The 24,856-nt window shown below is 39.5% G+C and overlaps 1 protein-coding gene across 1 annotated transcript in view; it reads right to left on the bottom strand.

Annotated features, from left to right (window-relative positions):
* Positions 1-9,518: 9,518 nt before the first annotated feature.
* GRID2 (glutamate ionotropic receptor delta type subunit 2) overlaps positions 9,519-24,856 on the bottom strand; it is a 1,183,642-nt gene continuing 1,168,304 nt past the window's right edge. Inside the window, exons 15-16 of the mRNA XM_059414235.1 lie at positions 14,657-14,897; positions 9,519-12,035 (exon numbers count right to left, since the gene is read on the bottom strand). Of these exons, the coding sequence (XP_059270218.1) occupies positions 11,613-12,035; positions 14,657-14,897 (664 nt within the window). The 3' untranslated portion in view covers positions 9,519-11,612. The remainder of the gene's footprint in view (positions 12,036-14,656; positions 14,898-24,856) is intronic.

Below are 24,856 nucleotides of genomic sequence, written 5' to 3'. Positions count from 1 at the left end.
ATTTCCTCTTTGCACATAGCTGTTCGCGTGTACATTCATATTTCTCATTGTCAAAATCCTACCTCCTTGGCTCAAATATTGCTTTCTGTGAAGGCTGTCTTAGTACTTCCTGCCAGGAGAGATGCTTGGCCGAGGTGCTTCGCCATTTGTTAGCAGACCATAGAAATACCATGGGTGGGGCACACCCCAGTGGCTCAGTGGGTTAAAGTCTCTGCTTTCGGCTCGGGTCCTGATCCCAGGGTCCTGGGATCGAGCCCTATAGGGGCTCTCTACTCAGGGGGAGCCTGCTTCCTCCTCTTCTCTCTCTGCCTGACTCTCAGCCTACTTGTGATCTCTGTCTGTCAAATAAATAAATAGAATCTTAAAAAAAAAATGCCATGGGGGGAAAAATGAAATCCTAGAGTGACCTGACCTGAGAAGTAATATAGTAAGATCACCTAGGAAGATGTTTAGGAGGGATGTGTGCTGGGAAAGAGTGAAGTTTGTAATGTTTTCCCACAGGGGCTAACGTGTTTAAACTTGTCTGGTAGCAGTAAGGCTGGAAAAAAAGGGGTCAGGTCGGAGAGCATCATGTGAGGTGACTCAACAGGGCTTTGTTTTTCCAGTGTTTCCATTAGAAGGATGCTAAGGAAGCAGCGAAGAAGATGGAAAGCTCGCTGACATTGACAAGATGAAGAACCCAGCAAACCTGTTGGACTTTGAGCAGTGTCTGTGGCAGATGCTCGTATGGCGGGTATCAGACTCTGTTTCTGTTTTCTAAGCGACTAAGACGCAGGCATCATTTATAGTAATCTTTTATGAATATTTTATTTACCACTTATAGTTTTTGTATCAAAAATGCAGTCAGCTTGTAAGGACCAGCTGATTTTTATGGATCCGCATAGTGTTCAAATCCCCCTGCAGCAGTGAAGGCCTTTTTACCTTCCATCTCTCTTTGATGTCCGGAGCAGCCTGCTGTGATGGAAAGGGCATGAGTTTCTGAGTGAGAGTTATGTGGATTTGAATTCCATTTTGGTCACTTAATATTTGCATGACCTTGGCCAACTGACTTAACTTTCTAGAGACTGAGGTTGTGTTTTGTTTTTAAACTGTTCGATCAGTATCAGTAACAGCAAATTTACAAGTGAAACCTGTAGGTTGTTCCTAGCACTGTGTCCAGTATATGGTCAGCATGCCCTCCATCCCCAAGGTTGTTAAATTTAGGAGAACATATATATTGGCTTGTAAAGGACAAAAATTGATGCTGAAATGGGCAACTTACATCTTCAGATGAGAATGGATTAAAGCCCCTACACCTGAAATAATTCTAGCTAAAGATATAGGCCATATATTTCATGAAGCACAATTCAGAAATGTGTGACTCTGCAAACTACCTTGACATTGTTACCTTGGGCAGATATTCAATACAATGTGTGTACACAGTTTGGGTGCTATCTCTTTTATAGGAAAAGAAAGAGTAGTTGTGTGTATGTGAGTGTGTGACTCATGGCTTGTATTTTAAGTGAGACCCTGGGGCAAGAGTAAATTGTAAGGGATCGTATTCTCAAACCATTTGAAAAGCAGGTTTTATCAAAGTTATTCTTGATTCAGAGAGATACATGCTACCTATTTCTTGCTTTGTATTTGATATATGACATTTTTTTTTTTTTTTTGGCTTGGAATTGGAAACCATCTTTGACCTTTTAAAAGTGAAACATTATCATCACCTGAGTGTTGAAAGACAGTTAAAACTGACAGACAACATCCTGAACCAAATCCCAGTAGTCTTTTTGATGGCCTGCTTGGTGAGAGCTAACCTCTTAAACTCTCAGAGGTTAAGATTGGTGATGACGAGTATTTCAGACGTACCTTTTGATTTTCTTATAGTACTCTTAACTGCGTTAGTGGATGCTTTCTGAACTCTTGAGGGGAGAGATTCAGAACTAAAAGCACACAACAGTTACAGGAACCAAACACGTTAGTTCCACAGATGTTTGATTTCACTTATAGCTCCAAATATACTGGCTTTCACATAGTGGGTGTTTGTAAGGATTGGGCTTATTTTAATCTGTTCCTTTTATTTTTTTATTTTTTTTAAAGACTTTATTTATTTATTTGACAGAGAGAAATCACAAGTAGATGAGAGAGAGAGCGGGAAGCAGGCTCCCTGCTGAGCAGAGAGCCCGATGCGGGACTCGATCCCAGGACCCTGAGGTCATGACCTGAGCCGAAGGCAGCGGCTTAACCCACTGAGCCACCCAGGCGCCCCTAATTTTTTCTTTTTAAAAAACAATTTTTTTTTTAATTTTTTTTTTTTTTTTTTTTTTTTTTTTTTTTGGCTTTCTAGTCAGTATGACTGCTCCCTGGTCATTTCAGTAAAGCAAAGGGACTCTGTTCTAGCTCATCCTCTCCTTTAAGGACATTGGAGATACTGGGTGTATTTCAAGGCCAGTTATGGGATCTGAGTCAGGATCACCATATATAAGACAGGATAGTTTGGTCAATTCTGAGTATTCACTGTGTGGGAAATGGGATCAGCCTCAGGTGAGAAAAGGCGAGGAGGCTTGTTCAGCAGCATTTCAAAGAACCAGTAGGGGCAACTTTCAACACATTACAAAGACCAACCGTGAGGAAAAATAATCAAATGGACAATCAAAATTGTTGAATTCGGGGCGCTTGGGTGGCTCAGTGGGTTAGAGCCTCTGCCTTCAGCTCAGGTCATGATCCCAGAGTCCTGGAATAGAGCCCCCCGCATCAGGCTCTCTGCTCAGGGGGGAGCCTGCTTCCTCCTCTCTCTCTGCCTGCCTCTCTGCCTCCTTGTGATCTCTGTCTGTCAAATAAATAAATAAAATCTTAAAAAAAGTTGTTGAATGCACTAATGGACTACTTTGAGAACACGTCGGAGTTGGGGTTGTGGCGGTCTGTGAGGATGTGCTATTCGAAGGTGAGGGAAATCATAACTAGAAGTGAGATATGTGAAGAGATGGAAGTGGAGCTGCTCAGACTGAGACCCAGGGAGCCTCCCCTCCGCGGCACGCCAGCCCCGTAAATCCCGAGGAAAACCATCCGGAATCTGGGGAGCGAAGTTTAAAAATCATAGACTCTGGATAACCCCTCCCCCCATCTCTTCAGAGTCCCTCACTTAGACGCTCCTAATGACGGAAAGCAATTCTCAATTCTATGATTTCTTCTCCTTAACCCTCAAATGAAGAAAAAAGTAAAGAATTAAACAACCTATTCTGACTAGCACTGTTTGGTAGTTCCTTCCTTCCTTCCAGATTATTTCTGTTTTTCTAGCATCTGAATTTGAAAAATCAGTCATATTTGGTTTCTTTTTCCCTTGTACAGCCCCCAGTTAATCTTCAGTTAATTCAGGTAACTGAATTAGGTTCTCTCTATTCTCCCTTCAGAACACATCTATCATCTGTATCTTTTTTTCCTTTTTTGGGCTATTGCAGAAGTCCAGATCACGCCTGAATTATTGCACAGGCTTTTGACTGGCCTCTTTATCATCGTGTTCTATGAATTTCTACCAGCTTGATCTTTTTAAACCCCCCCTTTTAGAGCATGTTTCTCCTTTGGTAAAAATCTCCAGTGGCTCCTCCTTGCCCACGCTGGAGGTCTCCACACACTCCGTGCTTACGAGTCTCTGTGAATAGCAGCCCGGCCTCAATCTGATGGTTCAGGGCCTGAAATTCAAATGGAGGCATGGCCAGAAACGGACATTCCCCGCGACTCTCCTAGAACACTCAAGATGGTGGCAAGTATTTAGGGTCAAGGGAGGGTGGGAAAGTGGCTGCGCTTTGATCCCAAGTTTGGTTGACATCTGGCTCTGTAATCAATCTGCTGGATCTAGTAACAGGCATTTCACTTTGCTCAACTACTCCAGTGGTTTCTGGGCTCTAACAGCATCTATAAAGCCTTATTAGTTGGGCCTTGTGTTACCTTCCTGAGCTCTCTCTCTCACCCCTCATTCTGATTCAGCCACACGGATCATCCTCCTGTTCTTCAGATATGCCCAGCACACTTCTGCCTCAGAGCCCTGGTACTAGCTGCTTTCAACATCTGGAATATTCTTTCCTCAGATGGCGATCTGGCCAACTCTCTTCCTCTTTCAAAGACTTCGGTCAAATGTTAACTCATCAGTGAGGCCACTCATGGGCACCTTATTAAAATAGCAAATGCTTACTCTTACTTTAGGTTTCCCACTGCTTTTGTTTTTCTGTACAGCACTTATCAGCTAATTGACTAATATGCCTCACTTGTTTATCCCATTTGCTGCCTGTCTTCTCCCAATGACTGTGAACTCCATGAGGGCAGGGAGTCTTGTTTACTGTGTATCTCCAGCATCTAGGATAGTGTTTTGCACATAGCAAGATCTCGGTGAACATCTGTCGAGTATGTGAATGAAGGAATGAATGGATGAACAGGATACAGAGCAATCCCTTGAGCCTGGCCTATCGGCTTTCCACATTCTCACCTGAATTACTATCTGCTGCTTCCGGACATGAAACCCATGTTCCAGACATCGTGGGCTAATGCTCCTCCGAACGTTCCCATCTTTGTGTCTTCCTTGCACTGTGCACTCCACTTGGAAGCCCTTTTGCATTCCCCCGACCTTTCCATATTCTCTGTGATTAGGCTAAATTTCCACTTATTCTGGGAAACTATCCCATGTTAGGCAGCCTTCTTCTTCTCTTCTCATTGAATATTTTTTCTATCAACTAACTTGACAATGGAATGCATTCTGCATCATGATATAATTTATATTCTAGTCTTCTGATGTTACTTAAGCTATGAATTTGTATTTAACTTTTCAAACATTTCTATTCTGTTTCTACAACTTTGGGAGCTTTCTGGAAAGGCCAGGTGTAAGTGAATAGAACTGCTCGTGGATGGAATTCCAGACCAGAGGCTCATCTCAACCACCCTGGACAGGGGGAGGGGGGTCAATACCTCAGCACCCTGGGAAACTTGTTGACTCAGGAGTGTGCCTTGGCGTGCCAGTTAGGAAATCTCTGTTCTACGGTGCCTTGCTTATAGTAGGTGCTCACAAAAGTGTTAGTCAATGGACTGATTGATCTTGTGTGGTTGTTTGATTCTTAATAATCTCTCTTCAGCTTTACTAAAGTTTATGTACATTACTAATGCTTGTTTTTTTTTTAAAGACATAATCATGACTGTGGAGTAAGAATTAAAAACTTTATATAGTGATGATCAACAAGAAAATTAATTAAAATATATTAATTGTTGGTGATTGAACTATATTATATGACTTACCATGTTAATTGAGCACACCAAAAGTTGGAGGTTACACATGTGAGGAGTGATTTTCTATACCTGTTGCTCAGTTTATGAACAGTTTTACCATGATATTTCCATGGGGAAACCTGAGTGAGTGAACAGTAAATTTTAAAATGCTTAGTCATGCACCAGTGAGGCTTAGTTATTTTTATTTTTATTTTTAATATGTTCATTTGTAAGTAAGTACAGTAAGAAGTACTATACTCATTAAACAAGATCATACATGAATGAGAGTTCTGTATTTAATATCGAATATCAATTATGTCAATTAGATATATGACATGGCTATTATCTATCTAGAAGTTGATGTTCAAAGCTCTCCTTAACATTGCTTATGGAAGTACTTGAATATATTAGAGATTCAATAACTCTTTCTAGAATAATAAAGTGCATTAAATGAGCTGGATAAGCGATGCCTCTATTTTCAACTTAATTTTAGTGTGTGTGTATTTTTAAAAAACATATCTTATAGATAACTTATGAAACAGATATTAATAGAGGTTTAGCATTAATTTGAAAGTCAACTGTAATGAAATTTTAGAAAGGAATTGAATGTTTAACTATAAGTGTGAAGTAGATAGAGGTGTCCCTTGCTCCAGGAAGTGGCTGATTCTGAAAAGTTTTATATAATTTAAACTTTTGCAAATTGAATCTTGTTTATTACACATTAGAGGAACTAATTCTCAAAGGTCCCCCTCATGAATCTTTTGTGTAGTGAATAAGCAAGTTGTAGTCTTTTTTGTTTTAGAATTGATGTCCAATTTTTAAAAATTAAAAATAGCCACAGATGTAGGCTACTTAATTCCCAAAAGTTTTCAGTAGAACCAATTTAAAAATTAGACATAGTGTTTTGAAAAACTAAGATGTCCCTTCTACTCACATTTCAAATCTTTTGGCAAGCAAAATATTTATTAAGAGTACTGTTTCTCAACCCTCCCTACTTCTGATGTATCATTTTTTGATTTTGTGACATATGTTTCTCCTTCTAAAGCATCTGTTATGAAAGCTTAATTAGTTTTTAATTAATGTGAATTAATGTCATCCTGAAAATGGTGTGAATTTTCCATTTCATTGCAGATCGGTTGAGACTTTTGAAATGTTTTGCTAATTCTGAGGCAAGAACCTATAGGGTTTTTCCAAAGGGAAACCAGGCCCTCATTCCTCCTGAAGGCTAGAGAGCCATTCCTACAGCATAGGATAAGTAATGACATGTCAAAATAGCACAACCGTTTTTTTCCCCCACTCTGAGGAAATTCTAGGAAGTGTGCGAACTCAGTAAAGAGGTGTCACTTTGTCCTTTCTTGTGTGTAACAACAAGTTCAGGAAGAGCTTTTAGATAATGAAAAAAAAATTTCAACAATTTTTGCTCTGTTACTAAGATTGCATGGCAATAAAACAAATGAGAAAGATTGAAACCAGGGAAATTTGGGAAATTCAGGTGAGAAAATGAGTGACTGCTCCTTCAGTCCATTTCTATCCTCATGGAGGGGGAATCATTATGTGGTGTGTAATTGTTCTGTGCCTCTTTGGATCTCTACACAGGGAGCAAAACCATGAGGTTTCTACTCTTCTGGAAGTGTGTGTGGGTTGGATGCTGTTTTCCTGGCTTGTCTTCCTGTAAAAACCCTATTATATACTCTTTGGGTTCATAGGTCACCCTGTATCCTGCATCTTAGGTGACAGGAAAGGTGGCCAGGGATCTTAGTTGCAATATAAATAAAAGTTTATACAAGTCGAGACGTCACCTAAAAGGGATTCACTGTGTAGTCCCTTTGAAGCAAATGTAAACAATGAGGAGCTCTATCACAAGTGATTAGACCTGCAGGGATAGAAAATAAGTTCCTGTGGTCCATATCATCCTGACATGGACATCTGAGGGTAGGCATATGTCTCTGAAAGGTACGCAGTTGTTGGTAAGGAGGAGGGGTTGGTTAAAGAGTTTGCCTGGGGCTTATGGAAATTTTCACATTTCTGTAAAGATTTCATGGTCTGGCATCTTGGGAAATCTCCAAGTCTTCTTTGTGGAGGTGATCTGGGTCAAAGCAGGTAGATTCTATTAGCCCATGAGAACTACTGGGAGGGATTGCCCCAGGGACTTGGAGTGGCCAAGGCCAAAGAGGACTGCAGGGTCTTGGGGTGTCTTGTTCCACCTCCTCAGAAAGTCTGTTAGTGGCTGCTGTATCTTGCGTGTTGATGTGGGACAAGGAAAGAGTTGGGTATTGGAACACACCCAGACCCATTTCTAAGCACATGTGTCCATCTACGCCATGTGTGACTGCTTAACACAGTGTCTTCCACAAATGGGTTTTGAGTGAACACTAAGAGAATAAAATAATAAATAAATCAACAAATGATAGAATTAAGTCTGTCAAATATAGCAAACTTTATTTCCTGATTTTTCAAGGCTAGGTAAGTCGTTTCAATCCAAGGGAGCTCATATGCTACTTGATGAGACGGTATTTACTACAGTTTGTTGAAATGATATCTATGGCCGTACTTTTTAGTCATTTATTAATATCTGATCACAAAGATTGGAAATAGGATTTGTTTTTAGGAATAAAAACATTCTAGAAAGAAGTCAGTTTTTAGTGAGACCATTATATTTTGTCAGCTATTGGGAGATGTATATAAAAGCATAAATCCTATGTTTACCAGTATGAAAGTTCTTAGCTCTGACTTATTTACTATGCTCATAGTCCCAAATGTGTTTCTCCACTCCAAATTTCTGATTATAAAATACTAATAGTTTGTTATCCGTGTGGCTTGGAAGGTATTAGGTAGGCTAAGTGATCGTCTCATCTTTTTTTTTCCTTTTTAATTGATGAACCGAAGTACCATTTAGCAAGGTCTATTTTTTGAAGTATTTATTCAGTTGACAACCAATCCCAAATTAAAGGAGATAAAAAGAACATAATTATGAAAACTACAAATTGCCTGTATGTAGCTGCATATGCATGAGGGAAGAAAGGAGGTCTTATGATTTTCTAAGGTATGACTGAGTCAAAACCTGTGCATAAGTTCTGATGTGGTTGAAAGTGACAACCAGTTCTCTTAATGATTCACCAAAGGAAAAAATTCAACTTCTGAGTAGAAGAAAATTGCATGGATATAAGGTAAATGTCTGGTTTCAAAATAGCAAGGTTGGGGTAAGTGGTGTGAACAGGTCAACGATAGGCTAAAGGAAGTAGCACTAGAGAGAAGCAGAGAGAAGCAGGATCTGGCCTGAGGTCTGCCCCACGCTCTGACATTGGGGAAGTAGCCTGAGAAGTTGATTCACGTGCTGTACTTGGCCGCAGACAGGAGGGAAGGTTCCTAGAGATTTGCAGCCTAGGCTTGGGGAGGGGGCTGGGTGGAGGCATTGTTCCTGAGCCATCCCTGCATTTAAACCCATGAGGACCTGTGGATATGACTGAAGCATGGCTGAGTTAGATAATAATAATAATTAAAAAGGACCCAGCTTTAAGTCTTAGATTGTCAAACATCTGGGCAAGCATCTTCTAGTCTCTTCTTTGCAAAACCAGAGAGAGAGTCTAGATCTATATAGTTCCTCATATTTCCAACATCTAAAAAAAAAAAATCACTTTTAATAGAATTTTAGAGCAGCAAAGATTTTAATCTAATTAAACATATTTTCAGATATATATTCACTGAGTGAGTTAAATGCTAGACAAAAATATTGTTGCTCAAATGAGGAAAATAACACTGTATTAGAAATAATCTTGAAGTCATTAATTTTCAAATGAATAGATTCAACATGACAAATATTTCCCTAATAACAAAACAATCATTAATACATAAATTCTAAGTTTAAATACCCTTAATTTTCTTCCTTCCTTTCTTTCTCTTTCTTTCTTTTCCTTGCTTCCTCCCTTCCTTTGATGTAACAAACCATCACCCTTTTATCCTTATCATGGTTGCATTGTTTAAATGAATCAGGATAACTCTCTCCCAAAAAAAGTGCTCCCAGAGACATCACAAATAGAAATATATGTGAAGAAAAACAAATATATTGTTAGTTCTAGTTGTTTCAAAGCAGAAAGGCATTCTTTCATTGGTTTAAGACACACACAGTACTGTTTTTAGAGAGCCACTCTTTTTGGCATAGTTCTGCTAGTAAAACGTCATGTGTTTCATGCTTTACTTAACTCAAGATAAATTTTTAGAAAAATTCACTTCGTTCTGTGAGAGAGTAAGCACTGTCAAATTTTATAGTTAAGACTTCAATGGTATGAGAGCAAGTTTAGAAAACATTTTTATTAGACAAATTATTTAGACAAATTATACACAGAAAGCTCTGCCACTCATAACTGAGGCCTCCAAAAAGTGTTTTGTGTATTTGTATAATAGGCAATACATCAAAATAGGCCTATTTTAAATATTGTACATGGTTAACAGTTTGTTGATAGCTAAAATCACGGCAACATCCGGTATGTCCCTATATAGCTTGTTGTAAAGAATTTTTTTTTTTTTTTTTGTTTTAAAATCAGAGTTGTGAATGAGATCATGAGTGTTACAAGGGAAAACAAGTCGTGCATGCACTTAGGTACTTGTTACCCTGGAAACAAAATGGTTTTTGTATGATAAGAAAATTTTCTGCCTTACACAGTAGACAATATTTGAAGATTTAGTACAAAAACAGTGACAGTACAAGATGCTCCCCAGAACAGAATTAGCATCAAAATATAATATACCTTAAGAATATACCTTTTAATTTCTCCTAAAGCAAATCACATAGGTTGATTCCTATATCAATCCTAGCTACGGAATGAATTAGATTAAAATAAGTGTATGGCTGCGTGAAAACACAGGATAAGTTCTTGCTTCCTACTTACCACATTTTAATGTAAGGGTTACAAACAAAGTTCATTCTCTATTTCTAATAGGTAAGAATGCTACTTTAAAAGGGTTGTGCACAAAGAGCCACCGTGTTTGCTGTCACCCTCCTATACACTTGGCACGAATGTAAAAAATACATAACTCCTCCAAATAGAACTGAATAAAAAGGTGGGGAGGGTTAAGTCAAGAGCCCAGTACGGTCATAACATTTTCTTCTTTAGGGTAATGTAGGACAGTAATTAAGGCCACATCAATATTTCTTAAGGGCTCCCACCTCTCCCCAACTACAGTTGTATCGATTGGCTTTCTGCTTTGGAAGAGAATTTATTAACCTTCAGCGATCTACGTTTCAACTCTTCTAGGGCTCACTCTATGTGCTGCTGTGGACGTGGTCCGGCTGATAGCATTTTCCACTTAGATAATTCATTAAAAGTAAAATTATCAAGGTTAGCTTTATACACTGCTGAGTAACAAATGCAAAACCTACTCAAAGGAGTTACATCTAGGAACAAATATTAAATCGCCCTGGATGTTTTAATAACAAAAGTATAAAATATTCTCTGTTGGCAAACGATGCGAGTCAGAAGAACATTAAAGCAACCTGCCTTTTCTAACTGAAAAGACCCCCTGCCCTATACATAGTTCCTGTATACAATGCTTTTTTTTTTTTTAAACTAAAGCTTTATTAAATGAATTGCAATAGCAATGGCCGCCCTTCAATATATATACACATTATATAAGTGCATATATATGTATATATAGATGAGATACTAATTTATTTAACACAATAGAGGCTTCTGCCATATGATAAAGTTTACTGTACATAAGAAAAAACTTTTAATACTGTACAATCACATAAAGGTCATATGCACTGTTGCAGTGCGAGAGTAGTTTTAACTGTAGTCTTGACTGGCGTATTAATGGCTTTTTTTGTAATCCTACAAAATTGCATTCTCATATTATGTGGCCTGAATGGTCTTGAAGTTATCTTATAAACACTGCAGGGGTTGCCTTTGGTCCACAGTTAAAGGACACTCAACAGCAGTGGAGCGCTGTATGGATGCAGCAGAAGAATGTAAAAAGACTGAAGTTATTGCAATTATAGTTTTAAAAATAGAGAAATGTTATGTAAGAGGCCTTTATGTAAAATTATTCCTGCATATACTTTTAGTATACTCAGTGCACATTTCCTATACTTGAAGTACAGTATATGAAAAGCGGACTAATAGGATCCTAGTACACTATATTCTGGGGGAACAAGTTGAGTAATGAAAAAAAGTGGAGGGACATGTACAGAAAGAAAGGGAAAAAGAGAAAGAAATAGAAGAGAGAGAGAGAGAAGAGGGAGAAGGTGGAGAGAAGAAACTAGAATTGTTACTAATAATCCTGATTTTTTTTTTAAATGTTACATCCATGTTAGTCCCACAATATTACAGTTGCTCCTTGCACAGGGAGTCCTACGAAAGAAACAGTGAAGAGATTTTGATGGATGCTCATATGGAGGTGCCTCGGTCTGGGTCATTACCCAGATTGAGCCCCAGGGTAGGAGTTGGTTGATAAGGAATAGATGACATTGTTTTTATAGGACTCCTGAAAAAGCCCCCATTAGGTGCCCTGTGCCTAAAAGGGCCAGTTCGGTGCTCGGGCACGTTGCCAAAGGCGAAACCAGAGGCAGCTTTAGCTGATAGTGTGCGGCTAAGAGTCTGGATCTGCTCTGGGATAAAGGTTGTTGTGGTGATATGAGTGTTCCTGAAATCACTGATTTGCTCCAGTGCTTGTCGTGTTGGCAAAGTGTCAATGTCCAGAGGGGTCAAGTCAATTGACGAGGTGGAAAACTGTTTATGGGGGCTGTCGTCATCTGTGCACAAGCTATTTACACGTCTATGGAGGTGCTCCAGGTCAATTTCCTTGTCATCCTGGAGATGAAGAAAAAGAAGATAAGGTTCTCATCAGTACTAGCTTCCATGGTTAAAAAAAAAAAAAAAAGTAGTTCAGCAAACATGATAGGTAATCAACTGAACTTTGGGATTTATGCATTTAACAAATCTCTATTGAGCACCTAGTATGAGCCAGGCATTGTGCTAGGTTCTGGGGGTACAAATATGACTTTGAAATAAGGTTTTCTATAATAAATATTTTTCTTGCACAAAAAGTTCTCTACATGTCACATGCAACTACAAAAATAGGAGAGCGATTGCCTTCTCTGAGATCAGGGACAGACCTAGGCAAAGCTGTACAAATAAAAAATATGGTTTTAACTTGCTCCCCCTCCACACCTCTTCTTTCCATGTGCTTCCTCCTTTTTCAAGGTGTCTCCCTCCAAGTTGGGTTTCTGTTCTTCTCTGTTATTCCCTCCCTAACCTTAACTTTCCATTCTTGGTGGTAAGTGATACGATATGCTAGTTCACACTGAAGTGTTAGTGACTGTTAAAGGGTTATTTCTCTTCAGGCCAGAGAGATGTGAGATTATTCAGAAAGAGCAACATTCAACACAAGAGAATCCATTTCTAATTGAGGGATGTCATTACACTCAAGTTATTTAGTACCTGAATGAGGCAATATTGTGAGGTCAGTGAGACCTTCAGAGACCTCTTCGAGTCATGACCTGCGAATGACAGCTTTGGTCTAGGGCCAGGTTTATGCTAAATGGCCTCTAAATCAAAGATGCTTTGAGCTATGCTAATGGAGTCTTAGTAAGAAGGGACTTAATAAAGTAAAAGGAAGAGAAATCTCAGATTTCTGGTGTTGAAACCAATTCATAAATCCTTAGGATTTTCACTTAAAGTGAGCATTAAAGCCCAATGTTTGAAAAATAAAACTGGCAAGAAAAAAATTGTCTCTTATCAGTCATGTTTATAGCCAAGTTCAATAAATTAAATTCATGAGGATTTAAAAATACCTATTAATCATAAGAAGAGAAAATATTTATTCATAGATCTGGATTAGCTGTCATGAGTTAGAATGGAGTATGTATTTTTTTCATTGTGCTATTATAGTGCTCCTCAGTGAAAAATATTTTGATGTGCATCACTGTTTTTCCTTTTCCTTTCTCATTTTAAAATCCAATAAAAAATATCCATTAATGCAATATTATCACTGAGACTTTAGAGGGTTGAGAGATATAATTTTATGGTTCCCACAGCAACTGTAATGTACTCATCCATCAACAGATATAATAATGCAAAATTTTAATATCATATATAGTAATTCAAAATATAAGGAGCTTGGGGAGTCCTTAATTTCCAGATTTTTGAGAATATGAAATCTCAGCTATAATGTTGCACTAATGTGGTCTTTTGCATTGAATCACTGTCAATAGAGAACCCAGAAGCTTATTCCATAAAGAAAACACCACAATGAAACCTACTTTTTAGTTCATACTCCGCTAATTTAGAATATATGATCATTCAAATAGGTAAGAAGCTAAGTTTTATCTTTGGTAAGCCAAGCTTTTCCTATATACGCTGCTGATCAATTTTGCATACAAGGCAGTAGAAAGGAATTCTCAGATTACTTTAGAAAAAAATCTGTTTAAAAGAATATAAGCATGTAAAAATTCATATGAATGTGAGAAGTCATTTTTATTTGTGCATTAAAACAGATCTTCTCAGGATTTGCTCTAAGCATCAGTTAGCCAAGGTCTAGTTCCAGAAAGTTTCAAACTGTCCTTTGAAACTATGCAGCAGATCAAATCACACAACAAATTCAGGTCGTTTTCCATTTCAATTTGTGAATGAATAGGATTTCATTATTAACATTTTTTTTTCACCTTTTTGGTCCAGTAGAAAAAAGATAAGTTAAAAGCAATTTATTTTAACTTCATATTTTCTCTGCTAATTTGTAAATTCCATGATTTTTGATGAAAACAAGGCACATGCTACTTTCAAAGAGATATTATGTGTAACTCTGCAATTATTCTTCCAGACCTCTGAAAAAATTTTAATTTTATTTTATTAAAAATTTAATCCTGGATGATTCTACTCTATGGATTTAATTTATTAAGCTTAGAGCCATCAAGGAACTAAACACATACAATCCCTTCTATAGGTCTACATACAGATAGAGGGAAGGAGCCACTGGGGGTAAAGAGACAAATTCTGATTATTTTCCTATGGCATTGTATAGTCTAGACTGAATCTTAGAGATACAAGTAATTTACCTGTAAGTTAAGCAACTTATTGAAATAAGATGGCAAGCATCTTTGTGGACTGGAATTCAAGGGAATCACTCTTTAAGAAAATCACTGAATGAAAGTCTACCCTGAGATTTGGCAGAATTTTAAAGCCCTTGATGGCACATGAAATGAGTCTTTTCAAACACTGCAAGTCTCTTCTTTATTTATCTGGGATGTCCTAAAATGGTCATAGGTATTGGCATTATTGGTTTTTATATTTCATCAATAATTCATTTTCAATATTCCAGGTAAGAAGAAACAAGGACCACCCCCAACCCATTATCCCCTTCCTGGTGATTACCCTCCCTGGAAAGACCACCCACTTGTTGGCTCCACTGAGCACAGAAGCGCTCAATCAAGTACCTCTTTCGATGGGACCCGGGAGCCTTTCCTCTTGTTCCACCACGTCTCCAGCATGGCTATAAAGCAGGAGAGGACAATTCCAGCCGCCAGGATACAAAAGACTCCTGCAAAGCTCTTTATGTCCAGGGCACCTCCTTTCTGCTTTGTGTCCACTGAGGAGTACAGGTCACACTGGCCATTCTTGGGCCACCATTTGTGCTTCAGGATGTCCATGTCACCATTCTGCTGAAGCTCCAGGATCCTTGGGAAAAAGGACACAGCCGTGTGTTAGTGCAGACTTCGTTATTGCCTCGGCCCACAACACAACCATTTATAATCCCACCGCTGAAGGATGGCGGCTGTCAAGGGGAAATGAACGGACAGATTTAGCCTGCACAGGGACTAACGGGACCCTGAAAACGTTACTGCTCCGACTTTAGAGACAGAGGCGTGCCGCAGGCTGTCCTCTCCCCCTTCTGTACCCTCTCTCGCTCCCTCCTTCCTTCCTGTTCTTCTTTTTAATTTTTTTTGATTTTATTCTATAATTCTAAATATCCATACCCCCTCTGCCCCCCGCTTTGTTGCAATGTGTTTTGACAATTACATTTCAGAGGCACTGATTTTATGGGACTTCAAGCTGCTACAGTTCTGTGTTCCCTCCCTCCCTGCAGAAGGACGCTCTGGATCTTAACGCTTTTATGAGGAACACTTTGCTGCTTAGAGCGAGATGCTGGCAGAATATCGCCCAGCATATGTTACGCACAAAGAAATTCAATTAAAAAGTCTTCTATTATTTAACACAGTGTGGGAGAAAGCCCTGGGACAAGTTTGAAGTTGATAAAATACATCATTTTTGGTTTTTCACACAACTGATGTAGTTTCCCTTTCAATGCCAAAGGGGAAAATAATCTTACCTTGGAGAACAAGAAGAAAAGTTGACCAGAGGCTTTTAGAAGTGGTTAAATTCAAGTCAGAAATACCCTTCTTTGTCTCCTTTTTATCCCCCTGAGTCTGGGGCCAGCTGTAAAGCTGCAGCTTTTTTAAAGTGTGATTTTTCATAGAGGTTTTATTCTCGTTTCCAAATACTCTTTAGGCTTTACCCTAGACCAGCCTACCTCTGGCCCTCCCCTAGGTATGTCTCCCTCACAGGGTGAGAATGGCCAAGGCCAAGGTCATGAACTTGTCCAGAGTGTGCACCGTCCTCAGGGGTTCCTAGGATTTCCCACCAATTTCCCACCTAAATGGTCAGAGAGCTCTGTCAGGACCTGGGAAAATTTATCCCACACATTTCTTCCTGAGGGCCGATCTCATAGCCGCAAAGCCATTGCAGGTGTCTAGAGTGATGTTCAGAGAGTGTGGACTCAGTTCAGATGTACGAGCTCAGGCGTGTACATCTTCCTGTAGGTGATCCTTCACTGTGCAGGACAGAGCTGGAGGTGGAAGCGAGGGGGGCAGGGACCGTCTCGCTGGGCCACGAGGTAAGTGCAATCCTCCAAGCTAGTCAAAAATTAGAAACTCAGACCTGACCTCCTATGGGCATGAAGGTATATTTGTCAAGATAAGAGGACTGAACATATTTTATCAAAGAGTCTTTAGCTCGACTTATAATTTGCCCATAGCCTTCGGATATATGGACTTCTACTTCTCCTCTTGCCCTAGGTCTTGGGTTATTTGGGAAGACACTGCTTAAAACCTTAGAGAGAAGAACGATGTCTATTCGGAAAAAGTAAATAACTCTTTGGGTGGTGCATTGCCTGTTTACCTGTTTATGTCATCCCTATGTTAAGAATGAGTTAAAAGATAACGGCGGTCAACATTCAACCTGAGTCAGCCAGGAATAAGTCCAGCCCTGAGGGCTGTGAGGGATAGTTGGTCTCATCCCCAGTGCCTCAGCTGACATCCTAGGATGGACATTGCACTGGAGCTTCCCTTATAACTTGGACTTCTCCTTTCTTATGATTTTGCTCTGTCTAAAGCTCTGTTGCTTCGGAGGGTTGCTCAAGAAATGCAATTAATTAGATTAATTGAATTTACCAAGATGATTATGAATATTGATGGATTATATTTCACCCTTATTCCTGCCTCTTCTCAGAGTTATTTGTATTTCCAGAATTTTTAAAAACTGTGTTCCACAGGACACTAGTTCCTAGAGGAGATTCTGCAAGAAAAGGGTTTTGTGGCATTAACTTTGAGAAACACCCGCTCAGACATTTACAAAGAAGTCAGCATATTAAAGGCTCTAAGAAGACCTGTGGAAAGGAACACTTGTATGATTTTGTTTAATTCGGCATTTCTCAAAATTACCTAACTTTCCTTCTTTTTTCATTTTTTTCTCCTGTAGTAATATATAGTAATAATTCATGGAGCTGGAGTTTTGAAGAATACACATGAGAAATAGTGCCTTCGTGGGGCACTCGGCTGGCTCAGTCAGTAAAGTATAAGATTCTTGATCTCAGGATCATGAGTGTGAGCCCCACCCCAGGCACTGAGCTCACTAAGTACATACATACATACATACATACATATATACATATGTCTATAGATACAGAAATAGTAGGAACATCTACTCATGGAAACCAGAAGCACTGCATTACATATTACACACATCTGTAATCTTTAATCGCAGCATCAAGGTTGCTTGCTTGGCTTATCTGCATATACATTCAAGTCATGTTGGCTAACCCATTAGCTATTTGCATACCTAAAGGCGCTGGGGAATCAGAACACCATTGAATACCTTGAAGGGAAAATTTAGTCATCTTGAAAAAAATAATCTTCTTGGGGTGCCTGGTGGCTCATTTGATTAAGCATCTGCCTTGGGCTTAGGCCATGATCCCAGGGTCCTGGGAATGAGCGCCGCATTGGGGGCTCCCTGCTCAGCGGGGAGCCTGCTTCTCCCTCTGCCTCTGACCCTGTTCGAGCTCTCTCTTGCTTTCTTTCTCAAATACACTAAATCTTAAAAAAAGAATATTCTTGAATTTGAGATTATAGGCATACATAGAAATAAAAGGAAACTACAGCAGCATTTGCTTAATGAGAACATACCCAGGCACAAAACGGGCACCCAAATTTCCAAGCTGGCCTCCTGCTCCCCAAACTATATAGGTCGATGTTTGTAGAAGTGGAAGAGTTTCCCTTCACAACACTTATACCATTTATAATGATTTGTGGTTCCTTGATTGTCTGTTCCCCTTTCTGGAATGAGGACTCACCATCTTCCATCCTGCCTCACACAGAGCAGGGAATTTTTTTCTTTTTCTTTTTTAAAGATTTTATTTATTTATTTGACAGACAGAGATCACAAGTAGGCAGAGAAGCAGGCAGAGAGAGAGGAGGAAGCAGGCTCCCCGCTGAGCAGAGAGCCCGATGTGGGGCTTGATCCCAGGACCCTGGGGTCATGACCTGAGCCGAAAGCAGAGGCTTTAACCCACTGAGCCACCCAGGCGCCCCAGGAAATATTTATTGATTGGATATGTTCAACATGGTTTTGATGAAAGGATGTTGCCCTCAGATTCTACTTTTTCTTATCGCTGATGCAATTTTCTAACTTATTCCACTCCTTCTTATTAATCTATCCAGTCAATAAATATTTAGAGAGTGGTCTCATGCCGGGTATTGTTTTGGGGAGGAAATTTATGTTAAACCACACTGCACATTCAGCCAAAATGGCCTGAGCAACAGTGGGATACTGTTTCATGTTAATTTATTCTTTCATTCATTCCCATGTTCATTCAGGAACCAGTAATTGCCTACTCTATCTCCTCAGTGGCATCTGGTGTCACAACGTGTCCCTATCATTTCTATACCTGAAAAATGATTTTTTTTAAATTTTTTTATTTTTTCAATTTATTTATTTTCAGAAAAACAGTATTCATTATTTTTTCACCACACCCAGTGATCCATGCAATCCGTGCCCTCTATAATACCCACCACCTGGTACCCCAACCTCCCACACCCCCGTCACTTCAAACCCCTCAGATTGTTTTTCAGAGTCCATAGCCTCTCATGATTCACCTCCCCTTACAATTTACCCCAACTCCCTTCTCCTCTCTAACTCCCCATGTCCTCCATGATATTTGTTATGCTCCACAAATAAGTGAAACCATATGATAATTGACTCTCTCTGCTTGATGAAAAAATGTTCATCATCATTAGCCCTCAGGGAGATTCAAATTAAAACCACATTGAGATATCACCTTACACCAGTTAGAATGATTTGGTTTTAAAAATGATTGAGGTATACACACATACTCTATGACACCCATTTTGATGCTAATAGGAGTAAAGGGCCTTAAATCCAAAGAATTCATTTAATTGTGGAACTTTTAGGTTCAGCAAGCTGGGGGGTAGGAGTTGCTGTGGGGGAAGAGTGAGCAGACTTTTCTATTTGTCCTCACACCACAAAGATGTCTTTATGTATGGTCGACCTCAGAAAGCACAGAGGCATTACACGGACACCCCATTTGGGAGGACAGGCAGAACAACTAGATTGTAGGCTCTCTCAATCAAGCTCTGAGTAGCCCACAGCAGAGTCTAGGAATACAGGGTTGGTGGTATAGAAATGTTGGAAGGGAATGAAAATATTTTCTAAGCTCAGAGTTCTGCCGTAAATTTTTGCTGCAGAATTTAATGCTCCTGGAAATTCCATTAGAAAAGTGTCACTACACTCTCCCTTTTGCCTTTTAACAAAAACCCATTTAAGTAAAAGATAAAGGAAGCTTAGCAAAATCTAATGCACTGCCTTAAAGACAAATTGGATGAGCCCTTATATAATAAATGAAGATAGAATATATTTCAAATGTTCAAAAGCACTGGCATCTTTAAATGAAACTTGAATCATACCTAAAGGAAAGTTCTGTATTTTAATTATGAGCATCACTGATGCGAGTGTGTGTGTGTGTATGTATAACATTGCAAGAATCTAGTTGCACAGTTCTTAATGTGTGCAGATTTTTAGTTCCGTGGAATGATTGTTTTTGCTGTATTTACAATTTCCACTAGATGGCAGTCTTTGCTCACAGAGAACAATATTTCTGCCATGACAGCAAAGTGGTGGGTCTGAAAGGTGTCAAGTATAAACTTCTCAGAGCTGTAACTATTAGAAAGGAAGTTGGACATTAGGCCTTGGTGAACAATTAGATGAATGAAAACTCTTCTTGGAATGCGGTCAGAAAAATTCCTGCCATTCTCACTCCAGAGTGCTGAGAGCCATACTTTAGCACTTTTGAGAGTCGTTGTGAAAATTCATGGAGCCGAAAACAAAAGCACCTTGATCATTACTTGCCGCTTTGTAGGCTACAACAACTTGAAAGCTAGAATTATTATAATCAGGGTGTGTGACAACCATTCTTTCTTTGGACCTGTTCTGTACATATTTCTTAATGGAGAGTTATATTCCCAGAGGAATCAGGAAATGATTGATTCACTGACAAGAACATTGCATTTCCTTTTTCTGTCCAAAAGTATTAAAACATTTGTCATCCCATTGAACACAAAAACCTTAGCAGTCCATAAAAGCTAACTTCAATTTGAAAATGGCTAATAGATCAATTCTGCATGCATTGAATTCTTTATTGATATAAATGAGCAAATTTCAGGGGAAGTGAGTAGGGAAGCAGAAGAGCCTTCTTTCATATTCAAATAAAAATATTCAACAAGTTTGAGGTGTTCATCTTGAAAAGCTTTTTACTTACTTTGAAGATAAAACAACCTCATTCGTGTGTGAGAATTACTCTAATTATTGATCATTTACTATTCTTAATTGCTGCTCTGGAAATTGATTTTCAAATTAATTTATAACAAAACAGGTTACTGAAAGATGAATGCAAATTTCTGATCCCACTTAGGCAACTTTGATTTTGCCTTTAAATACCAATGTAGTCTATAGATTCTTTTCTAATTTTCTTTCTTTCTTTTTTAAAAAATTTATTTGACAGAGAAAGAGATCACAAGTAGGCAGAGAAGCAGGCAGAGAGAGAGGGGGGAAGCAGGCTCCCCGCTGAGCAAGGAGCCTGATATGGGGCTCGATGTGGGCCTTGGTCCCATGACCCTGAGATCATAACCTGAGCCGAAGGCAGAGGCTTAACCCACTGAGCCACCCAGGTGCCCCTCTTTTCTAATTTTCTTACCCACAGGTAAATCTCTGCTGAACTGTAAAAACGATACTGGTTAAACTGAGAAAAATGACACCTGACTTTTTGATTGTTTCTTCTGGGAACAAATCTAGAGGTAATCAGAGGGTTTAAACACTTAAGTACAGAAATTTTTGTTTTCGGGCCATGTATGTAGGAGCTCCTGTGACACTTTCTGCAGTTGGAGTTCTTCCCCCACATTCACAGAAGCATCAACTACTAGAAATGACAGAAGACATCATCAAATCTCTCCACTCCCCCCTCCACTCATTCTATGGAGGAGAAACGGAATCATATAGGACAATAATTGCCCCAAATTATCCCATTCAACCCACAAAAAATAATTTATATATCACACTGGGGTAGCGTGAGCTGAAAGTCAGGGGGCTCCAGCCACCCCTGGCTCTGCTTCGGCTGTTTTGAAGGCTGAAGGGATCAATATTATAGTGATATTCTAGTACCTCATCTATGATACATCTGTTGGGAAGTGCTGTTGTAGAGACAAGATGACTTTTTTAGTGACTAACAGTAAATTCTCTAGTTAGGGCTAGAGTTCAGTACTGTCTTCCAACACATTCCCCTGTTACCCTACATAACCTCTAATATGTAACTATTTAGAGAAAAGCTCTCTCTTTTAGTTTCACAGATTTGTTAGACTCTAAGTAAAACTGTTATCAATAGGTTTCTTCTAAACCAAACAATGTAATTGTAGAGTGATTGCAACTTTATTCATACAACAATTTGGGTGTGCAAAGAAAATGTACTTTTTCTCCATAACTTAATTGATCTTCCTCAGGAAGACTGGGCCCGCTGAGCGGTGGGAACAAAACTAAAATTAGCTCAATATGATTTAAAATTTAATCTGATCTAATAATTTAATATGTCTCTAGCTTTAGCTCAAGAATTACTCAAGACTTCTGATTCCTTGCCTTTTCCTTGCTTTTTTCCAAGATGGCATCAGAATTTATAAAGGGTATTATACCCCCTACATTGGAGTAGGGGGTTATAAGGGGAGGCCTGTGGGGAAGGAGCTGCTGGCTTCTTGCTGGTCCTTGGATGGCTCTGGCAGTTCTCCTTTTATGTGTGATGGGTTCAGCCCTTAGATACGGATTGGTGACTATTGCTAAAGTGGGCGGAGGATTTAAGTCCCTAACGTTGGCTAACGTCTTTCTCTGTTCCCTTACGGCTTGTGGGCTCCTCTCTGTTGACCTCTGGGGCACTGTATGTCTTTCTCCGCTTCTGCCATTTTCTTCATCCAGCCCCTGACTCTTTCTCCGCCTTCAGGTACTACTGTGTTGCCACCTTGTCACACTCACTGCAGAGGGCTCCAAAAGCTGTCCAGGTGCCTTAACTCAGCGTTCACAGGTCATGGGAGCCAGAGAGGCCTGGGCCCAAAGATGGGGCCCTTGCTTTTTCCTGACTGTGCAGCTCTGACTTCTCACCATCCCAGGTCTTCTCTCCTGGGACAGAGCTTGGTGTGCCCACAGAACTCCCCTCAGAGACCTTAATGGTAAGGGAGGTATCACCCCTCTACCCTGCGTGTGCATTCTGTTCTACCCAACGCCCCTCACCCTCTCCCACCCTCTGCCCCCTGATGGAAACCTCTGGCCAGAAAGAGGCACAGCCTTCCTTTTTGTCTTCCAGAGGCCTTCTTGGTCTATCACAGTAGAAGGGAATTTTAGCTACAAAATGACAGAAACTCTATGGTCTGAGACCTCCAGGCAGTTCTTCAACCTGAAAGTCCCGAGTCAGTTTGACACTGAGATTGGCAAGGATGAAAAACATCATTTTAACATCTCAAAAACATTGATCTGATCTGTTACAAGCTTATGAGTTACATGTAACCCAAATTAAAAAGATATTTAGGATAGAGTCTCCTCACTTATTAATGTGTAACATCACTTAAAGCTGAGAAGGAAATTCGGGAATAACTGAAAAAAAAAAAAAGTATTTTTGACACACTGAGTGGATCTGTTTTGGCCCAGAATGCCCACATTATTAAATTCATTTGCTGGGTTCTCACAAAAATTTCCTCTCCATGGTTACTGAGAAAGAATTAATAATAGCATGCAGACAATTTTCAGAAAAATGTCAGCTCAATAGGTTGTTCATTCATTCATCATTTCTTTCATTCTGGACTTGGGAAATGTAGGTAAACTTGGACTGAGGCAAAAGCACTTATCAAAGCCTCGGATTTAGTATTCAATTAAGCACAGCAGCGCTCTGACTGGCATATCTGATATCGGGACTTCCAACATCAGAGTTGTAAAAGTAAATTATGTCCATTTGCTGTGAATCAGGCATCGGTGGCTTTTCTTTTCCTCAGCAAAATGTCTTAATGATCGGTTAGTAACATTAGATACAACAGCTACTTATCGATTACATATAATATCTCAGTAATACCAAATAACCCAAAATAGACTAGCAGAAGCTATTTCCTTTGTTGAAACTGGACTTTTAACTAATTCTTCCGGCTAGTTGATTGCTGATGCCCATTGTTTCAATACAGTCCCCGAAGATTACCCAAGATCTCACAGAGATGAATATGGTATTTCAAACAGGTTTATGAATACCATTTGTTAGGTGAGAGGTTAATGAACATTTTAACTAAGCGCCTGATGGTTGATTCTTACAGGATGTTAAGGTCTCTGTGGCACCTGGTCAGCTGTGCCTTTGTGGTTACAGAAACAGGTCTGAGCTGCATTTGGCCTGCTGACTAGCTGCTGGCCGGCTCTAGAGCCCCACAGCAAATAACTCTATGAAGTCAACAAGTTTCCATTTCGCTGACAGAGAATTGAAGTTCAGAAGGCTTAAATGACTTGGGCAAAGCTACATCATTAGAAAGCATCGGAGTCTGTTTGAAAACCAGAGATTTTGACTCTTATCCCAGTGCTTTTGAGCTTGTCTTAATAACATATAATAATTAATATGTAGTAATGCCTATTATTAATGTGTGCGCCTTTAAATGAGTACAGTGATCATATGTGGGTTTTGTATTTGATCACACTGAGAATGCATTTGAGGTACACAGCATATATTAACAATGGCAGTATAATAGGTCAAGTGAATTTTGGATTTCCTGGGTTTTCTGATTCTCCTGGAACATACTTCTGGACCTACACTCTGAGACTGGGACCGCCTATATGCCAAAAGACTGCCTGCCCTAATTATTTGAGATCAGGTGATGTTTGTCTTCTGAGCTCTTTATTTGCTGAATCATTTTCTAGGTGATGGAAGTTTTATCTTGAAATCAGAGGGATGTGAACAAAGATTATACTAAGAGAAATTTCAGGCAGTGGCTATGATTTACTGAGAATGGGTAAGACAACTGACTGAAGCAGAAGAGGTGGGGTTCCTTTTATTATTTTTTAAAGATTTATTTATTTATTTGAGAGAGAAAGGGAGAGCAGAGTGCACACAAAAGAGAGCACAAGTGTGGGCGAGGGGCAGAGGGACTCCTGGCTGAGCAGGGAGCCTGATGTGGGGCTCGATCCCAGGAAATCCTGACTTGAGCCAAAATTGAGAATCAGACACTCAACCAACTGATCCCTCCAGATGCCCCAGGGGGGTTTCTTTTAATCAAAAGATATAAAAATGGTTTTAACCATGTGTGACTAGAAGTGCTATAAACTAACGAGAAGTTTGTTCAGGTTGGTAAAGAATTACTATGGATGCTGTATGAGAATGACAGCATGTTGGTACTAGAAGGGGTCTGGGAGATGAGATCATATTTGACTCCTGTCTAGTGAGGTGAAGTGACCTGCCCCGCTCCCCCTCCAGGGCAGACTCAACAGAACTGGAGTTAATTATACATTTAGTTATTGCTGGAAGACTGTTGTATGTCATAGACCTGCATAAGAAAGAGAAGTTCCCTGTATTGCTTCAAACCTGATATCTCACCATCAGATTTAAAAAAGATAGTCCAGTAACCCATTTAATTGGTCGGACCTGCTTTTCTTATTAAGAAAATAGTGTCCATGTCTTTATGTACAAAGTGATGTCTTCCTAAGGCATCCATTTTTCTGTGTATGGGAAATAAACTGTAAACTTTCTCCAGACAATCTATTTCCCAAAGGAAAGGCAATAGTAA

The sequence above is a fragment of the Mustela nigripes genome, chromosome 1 (genome assembly GCF_022355385.1).
Source record: "Mustela nigripes isolate SB6536 chromosome 1, MUSNIG.SB6536, whole genome shotgun sequence".
NCBI classification, from domain to species: domain Eukaryota; kingdom Metazoa; phylum Chordata; class Mammalia; order Carnivora; family Mustelidae; genus Mustela; species Mustela nigripes.
Note: the sequence above shows the minus strand (reverse complement) of the source record. Positions and strands in the feature narration are given on the sequence as shown.